This window comes from Lepisma saccharinum, chromosome 3, assembly GCF_977018435.1.
Source record: "Lepisma saccharinum chromosome 3, izLepSacc3.1, whole genome shotgun sequence".
Lineage (NCBI taxonomy): Eukaryota > Metazoa > Arthropoda > Insecta > Zygentoma > Lepismatidae > Lepisma > Lepisma saccharinum.
Window position 1 is genome coordinate 132,758,802 of NC_139231.1, and position 8,162 is coordinate 132,766,963.

At 39.9% G+C, this 8,162-nt stretch overlaps 1 protein-coding gene across 4 annotated transcripts in view; it reads left to right on the forward strand.

Annotated features, from left to right (window-relative positions):
* LOC145985425 (palmitoyltransferase ZDHHC2) overlaps positions 1 to 1,815 on the forward strand; it is a 48,262-nt gene extending 46,447 nt beyond the window's left edge. For all 4 annotated transcript variants that reach the window (XM_083119440.1, XM_083119442.1, XM_083119441.1 and 1 more), the window contains one exon: positions 770 to 1,815. In XM_083119440.1, the coding sequence (XP_082975566.1) occupies positions 770 to 825 (56 nt within the window). In that variant the 3' untranslated portion in view covers positions 826 to 1,815. The remainder of the gene's footprint in view (positions 1 to 769) is intronic.
* The last annotated feature ends 6,347 nt before the right edge of the window (positions 1,816 to 8,162 follow it).

Sequence of the window (8,162 nt, forward strand, 5' to 3'; positions counted from 1 at the left end):
TCCATCTCGACGTTATCTCTCCATCTTCGTCAGGCTTCCCGACAAGAATCCTGTAAACTCCTCTTTCCTCTCCCATTCATGTCACATGGCCTGCCCATCTAAGTCTTCTTGATTTAATCATTCTAATAATATCTGGACATGAATACAAATTATGTATTTCTAAATATATCAAATACACAATACTCAAATTGTAATAGTAATAATACAAAACAGTGAATCATGGCATACTATTTTATATTCAGAAGTTACTCATGTAAACGGTCTCTAATATTAATAAAAATTACTCCGATTATTCCCACCACCCGATATCGGTGGAGTAGTGATTAATCTGTCCCGTCATCATCGAACAAATTTACTTGAGTCTATTTTCACGAAATTTCACAACAAAAATAAAATCTTGTACATTTCGTCAGGCCTTTGTGGACCCCCTGGAGGGGATAGCAGTTACAAACTACTAATCTGACAAATAGGATGTAGTAACATGAATAGTTGTTCGAAAGATTTCTTCGGGCAGAGGGGGTGCATGGACTAGGAAATGCTGCATTGTGAACATAATCACAATAGGAACCAGCGGTTCTGGGCCATCACACCTCAGAGGAGAGTCTATATATCAGCACAGGCAAGAGATTAAAATTATCCATCTAAGAAAGTCTTTAAATAGTTGCAAATTTTTATTTTTTTAAAATCATTATATTCAAGTGACTGTATTGCTTTTCCTCATTGGGCAAGAAAATGTTGCATTGAGTAACATCATATTTGATTTTTACAGTAAAGAAGAAACCAGGATTGCACCAGGATCATCTGAGAGAGGCAGCCCCAGTGTAGCGCTGAATATGATCTCATAAGAACTATTGTGATTTTTTGTGACTCATACGGGTTCCATGTCGAATGCAATGGATTCATTTCCCGTAGCACACTGCGAGGGGATGCAAACACTGGAAACCTCTTGTGGAGTGAGATGGAAAATAAACTCTGACCTATTGAGTAAAGTTGTGTACATTTTTTGTATATGTATGTACATATGACACACACACACACACAGAAGCAAACACTTGTTCACACAAAGAGATTTTAGGTATGGCAACTCTGATGATCACATAAATTTTATAATTAACGAAATTTTTCTGTAACATAAAAAAAAATGATCTCAGTTTCATATTTTTGCTCCGATAGAAATTTATGTTGCAGTGTCACTATATGAATAAATATGCCTTGAAATTCATAACATGTTACTTAGGATAATAGTGTGTATTGGTGATCATCAATATTACAACAATATTAAGAGATTCACTTTAAGAAATATGCTAAAAGGCTGACAAGTTGTAGATGCAAAGAAATGCAACACCATATAAATATATATATTATATATATTCCATAAGATGATTTGTATTTTGTAAATGTCATAGAGATTTAATTTTTAGGTATATTTTTTTTAAAAGTCAATAAAATGCTTTCCATGAACTGGAACTGATCACTTTGTCCAATGGCTGTGAGCAGGTTAAGTGCAATGGAAAACAAGATATATAATCAGAAATTGAACCAGTGGAAATCATGGAGGAAATTTTTATTTCGTAATTTATTTTTGCCAAAGGCAAGTAGGTGAAGTTAAAGAACAAGGGGAAACCCCAGGTAGAATTTCCAACAAGCAGAAACACTGGTTTAATTTCATTTAGACTAAATGTAAAACATGATTGTGAGTGACTGCCATTTCTAAGTTGTGTATGTGATTCTTGAGCTCTGATATAATGCATAATTTTATTCTGTTCTTACTAGTCTTTTTACTATGACAGTAATAAAGAAATGAGTAAATTTGTATCTCTGTGAATTTCCAATGATCCCTTTGTCATACTACATGAATAATATTTCACCACACAAGGTTCTAGCTTCAGTACTTGGGTGTCGTTATTCATCATTACAGTGCATTGTAACATAGATAAGAGTTTTAAAGTCGACTGTATGCACAGACAGGCTAATCTGGATTGGACTTACATTTAAAGTGGGATCCAAACTACTGTCTACCTCCACTGAGTATGAAACCCTAAATTGACTAGATGCCATTGTTTATAGAGTATTTGTCTGGTTTTCAACACTCAGTTCTGTTGTAATTTCAAAGATATTTGTTGACTTACACAAAATACACAAGAATTCAGTAACTTGCAAAAGAAGAGTGAAGTGCGTATCGATTTGAACAGTAATGAATTCAGTCGGTGGCCCAGGGGGATTGTTGTGATGAATTTAAACTTCTCGCAGCTATTTTAAAGGTTAGTCAATCAACAATTTGCTACGGAATGGTGGTGACGTCTTATCAAAATTTACATTTAATTTAATTATACAGGGGGTACACGATGAACCTCCGGGATTTGGAAGTGATGGGAAATTAAAACACACACACCTGCACATTTTTTGGTAATTTTATTGCAAAGAGCAACTCAAAAAGTTCCTAACAAAGAATTACCACAGTTCTATGTGAGCACCTTTAGTGACACGAAGAATGTCCAGCCTGAATTCCATGTCAGCTGCAGCACATCATCAAGGAATGGTATCAATGGCAGCAACAATTCGGTCATGCAAAGCATTCACATTTAACACCTTCGTTGAGTAAATTGCATCCTTAGCATACCCCCAGAGGAAGAAGTGATGTCTGGGCTATGTGGTAGCTTGCCTGATTGATTTCCGCAGGCTTGTCAATGCTTTCTCTCGAGAAGATGCCATTTTCACAAAAGCGACGAGATGGCTGCCAAGCATGACGCATGCGAACTAAAGAAAAAAAGACACAAACTTGAGTGTGTATGGCACCAAATACAAAAGACTGGATTGTCATAACTTTATTTTCTGATTTTTAACATTTTAACCCCGGAGGTTCATCGTGTACACCCTGTATATCAGAGGTAAGGGGCAATTTAAAAATATTTGTATTCTAATTTGATGCCTATGTCATTCCCTCTCGTGATGTTGGCTATCTCCCCAGGAGGAAAGTGCTTGGATTCAACACTGGGTCTCTGTAACTGATGCCACCATTCACAAAAGGCTGTAGATTGATATTATCTCGAATCTACAGCAGATTAAATACTTTTTCAAGTTCTTTTTGCTCTGTTGGCAGTATATACTACTAGAACCACTAATTATGCTGAGATACGTTCATGTTATTGTGTTCTGTGGCACAATTTGTACCACAGTGAAGTTTCTTACACATGGTCATACAGTTATAAATATGCAGGATGCTGGAAATAAAAGGTACTGAAAATAAGAAAAAGTTTTTATTTGAATTCAAAGTCCAGAACGTTACCTTTATGCACAGCCTTGCAGTAAAACGGAACTGTCAGTACACATGCTCCAACTGTACTCCATCAGACACCACAGATTTCTTTCATAGTCACACTGTGGAATTAAGTCAGTGATGTCAGTGAATGACTTTCACAGTGATTCTTGCGTTGACACAGCACTGATCCTGATTAATGGAATTTTACCACTTGCAACAATACAGTGTGCTTTGTTGGGGGATTTTTCTCGAACGAGTTCAAAACATGTTTCACCCCAGGTCCATCATTATTCCCATGCCCGTACGAGTGAAATAATGCTCCACAACAAATGCCTTCTCATGAATACTCAAGGTCATTTGGATCACCTTTCACTATAACTGCAGCTGCCTTTAATCATGTTTCATACAATACTGATGGTGTACAGTGTTGCCAACATTCCATATAGTTTATTCCCAACAGTGGACAACAAAGTGAGATACCATCAAAATTTAGCTTCTTCCTACAATGCCTTGAAATTTTAGTAAGTACATTTAAGTACAGGCTCTTTACAGTCTTAATCAGAGGCGTGGCGTGTATGTAGCCGGTGTTACCGCAGGTAACAGCAAAATGTAAAGAATTAAAAAGTTGTTTCAATAAAATGACAGCATTGTTAAACACGTTAATGAACACCGTTGCCGTCGAGTAGATATTGCCTAGGACATTTTTTCTGCAGCCGACAGAAGGGAAGAGGGAGGCCGTTCCGCTGCCCTGAAGAGGCAACAAGGGAGAAGAGGGCGCCAATGCAAGGAAAGAGAGGGGAAGGACTTTATGGGGTTATTCATATACCTGTTAAGGGGCCCTGTTGCCGGTCAGACCTACCGGGGCAGCCAGTGTTGTCACATCGGATTGGCAGAAAAGAGCTAAATCCATCCTAAAATAGGAATACAATTTCTGTGAAGCAACTAGAGGTAGACCCCAAAGCCAAGGCTGGATTGAACTACAACTGAGACCAGTTAGATAATAGACGAAAATGTAGTTCCTTGGTGTGATTCGTGATTTGGACAAACTTTGCTCCAAAATACTAAGTTGGCAACAGCAGTACGTATACAGCTGGGCTTCCCTTCCACAAAGGGGCGGAGTTCTGTCGTCTGCTCAGTGCTCACCACACAAACGTCAAACTGACCCGAGAAAAGTGTGGTTCTTCTTCTTCCCCTTCGCACTTCGTTGCAAAGAAACAGAGACAGACGAAGAATTGACAAGGGTCTACCACTATTCATTGGATTTTTGTGTTAACTGTCTCGTGAGTGGTAGTTCTTTCTAGGAGTGTTCGTGGCTAAATCACTGTGCTGATTGCAAAATAAGAACGAAATGAACAAAAATCTAGCTCGACGACATGTTTTCTTTACCGAAAGGGGGGGGGGGGGGATAATAACGTCTAGCAGGCATAATTGTCGTACTGATTGATAGCCGGTAACACTTTTTAAAAGTCACGCCACGCCACTGGTCTTAATGGTTTTGGCACCTGCGGTGCAAGTAACCTGGTTATATAGCTGGTGAGCCGAGGCGTATATTCGGAGCTATCTAGGCTATGTGCGAAGCCTAGACTCAGTGAATAAAGTACAGAAAAATATATCTATCAGAAAATGTGCATAAAATCGTTCATTTCAATAAGATGATAACCTAATTTCTTGAAACATTGCCCGCTTTCTTTCAATTCGCGAGGCGGCTGGCCCAGCGCTGGCAGGCAACTCCATGGGGGTGACGGGCAAGCTTGACAGGGCTACCACAAAGATCACCCGATCAATGTTGCAAACCAGTTTTTCCCAGCATGTAATTTCCCCAGGATCAGGGAATTGTGGAGCCAAACTGTTACAGGAGAGAGAACAGGGTTGCATATGCCGGGTGAAAACCCCTCTGAACTTCCTCAACAGTCTGGGTCAATGTTGCAAACCAATTTTTCCCGGGAATGGGGAATTTTGATGCCAAATTATTGCATGCAAGGGGAAAGTGTGTCATATGGCAGGGACAAGAACATTGAACACTTGCAGAGGAGTCTCCTGACATTTTCTTTCAATTCATCTAATGTATGACTTCAGGTTTAAAAGCTTGGTAGCTCTACAATGCAAATGGAAATGTCTGTTTCTTGTGCAAGGTGCCGGGGAGATTTTTCAGGAGTATGTTCCAATTGTGCTCCAACATAGTCTACTTTCTCCTAAATAAGTACATGCCCTTTCACCCTTTGCTTCTTATCAAAAACATGCCCCGTTTCCCTAAATTTGTTCACAAGTTTTCGAACACCATATCTGTGTGGAAAAGGAATATGGGAATTCTGCTGCAAAACTTTCCTACAAGAATTGATAATGACGTAAGAGTCGCATAAAAAAATCGTTGTTTTAAATTGTACGTATAGCATGGCATTATTAGACAAGCACCAGTAATATGTAAACTGCAAACCAAAACAAAACAACACGTACAAACTGGACACCAGCTATCTGCATACTGAAGCACTGAATCATCCAGTGCAAAGGTCAGTGTACAGCTGTTTGGTCTAAATGCCAGCAGATGCGAGCTCACTGTGGATACAACACATCAGTAACTATGTAACTCCATTATAAATTGCACACCACAATTTGTGTAATTGGTCTGAAACTCTTGAATTCTTCAAAATTACAGTAGTCAAGAGTATGTTAGGCAAAGTAAAAATGCCAATTTGTAACTTCATTGATGGATTCATTAAGCTTCAAATTTCATTTCATTCTTAGTCGATGACATCATTAGCATGAAGTTTCAGCATTTCCAGGAATTGAAGGATTCATGGGAGGAAATAATGGTGTGTGTGTGTGTGTGTGGAGTATGTCGCTTTTGCTAGTAGCATTTGAAAGAAAAAAAAACTTTTTTCACTCATAAGCAGCTCTTGAATGATCCAAGGAGCTATTTAACTCCAGGAGTAAAAATCCTGCTTCACATCTATCCCTTAAGGAAGTATTGTTTTCCACTTTTGATATACAGGTAATGGACAAAATAATATGAACACCAATGCAATTGCAGAAAACTTGTATTAGTAGGGGGTTGGGCCCCCCCTTGCCTGAATGACAGCTTGTATCCTACGTGGGATAGACAAATAAAGGTCCTGTACAGTGTGAACTGGAATACGTAGCCACTCCTCGCACAAAACAGTCTCAAGTTCCGAAAGTGTCATTGGAGGTGGAAACCGATTACGCACTTTGGCCTCCAAAATACCCCACAAAGGCTCAATGATGTTAAGATCGGGGGACTGTGGACACCAGATGAGATGTTCTACCTCATCACTGTGCTCATCAAACCATGCATCAACGCACCTAGAAGTGTGAATAGGGGCGTTATCATCTTGGAAGATGGGGCATGCATCGGGAAACAAAGTCTGAACCATGGGATGGAGGTGGTCACCCAGGACGGTGCAGTACTTCTCTGCGTTGATTCTCCCACGCAGGACGACAAGTGGGCCAACACCATTCCAAGATATAGCCCCCCCAAACCATCACAGACCCCCCACCATGTTTCACGGTAGGCACTAAGCAGTCAATATCAAATGCTTCAGCAGGAGTTCTCCACACATAAACACGTCCTGTGGTCTGAAATAATGTGAAAAACGATTCGTCTGACCATATCACATGTTCCCATTGCTGCTGTGTGCAATTCTTGTGCTCTTGGCACCACCTTCTTCGTGTAACTGCATTACGTGGAGTCACCAACGGTTTGGGGATGGCAACTCTGCCATGAATGTTCACAGAATGCAGCTCCCTTTGAATGGTTTTCGTTGATACAGGGTCTTGGAGGTGATTGTTCATCTCTGCGGTTATCTGGGACAGTGTTGTCTTGTGCTTTCGAGTCACTATTCGCTTCAACACACGTCGATCCCTGTTGGATAACTTTGTTTTTCGCCCACTATTCTCCTTTGCAGACGTTGTCTTTCCATGTTGTCTGTAGGCTGTCAGAACAGTTGACACTGTGCTCCGTGCTACACCAACAAGTGTAGCTTTTTTTGTCACAGATGCTCCAGGCAGGCGGGCTCCTATGATCATGCCTCTTTTGAAGTCTGAAAGGTCTCGGACATACCTGCATTTGACGGATAGCTGACTGCTCGCATGCAACTCTCACACCAGCTTCTGATAGACTGATATGTTTGCTTTCATCGCCACTAGATGGTTGAAATCTCTGCTGAGTGTTGTTCCTTTTCCACAACAGCGTATATAGGCCTTTGCAAACCAAGGTGTTCATATTATTTTGTCCATAACCTGTATATCCCTCAAAAAAGTTTTGTTTTCCACTGATTTTGCTTGTTTATTGTCACTATTTCCTCTCAAGATGTTTCAGTGTGCACATTGCAATGATCTCCATCCTATTTTAAACTGGAGGTCCAGTCTTCATTGGCCTATCTGTATACAAATAAAACATTGTTGGCAGGTCTGCCATCAGGAACATGAAAACTAAAAAAGATCAACTTCCATTTTGTGTAAAAAAAAAATACGCTATTAAATTTACTAGCGTTGTGTATTTATATGTTGTTTATAGAGTTGTGCAGATAACCACAGACAAAAGGACACGGTGTAGTGTAGAGAACATTGAGACAACATTTCTTGATGCCTTTTTTTGGCTAGTTGAGACCTTGTTTGAACTTGACGAATGATCGAAAAACTTATTTTATCCTGTTTGTAAGCAGTCATATATCACAGATTCGTTCCTATTGTTGATTTTTTGGGGGCAGATAGAATGACGTCAGTACTCTACAGGATTGGATTGATTTGGTGTTTAAGTTCACTTTATGCACAGTAAGGCTAATCGGGACTGGACCTACAGTTTAAAGTGGAATCCGAACCACTATGTGCCTCCAATGAGTATCGAACCCGGGACCCCTTGATTACAAGGTGACGACGCCACCACTGC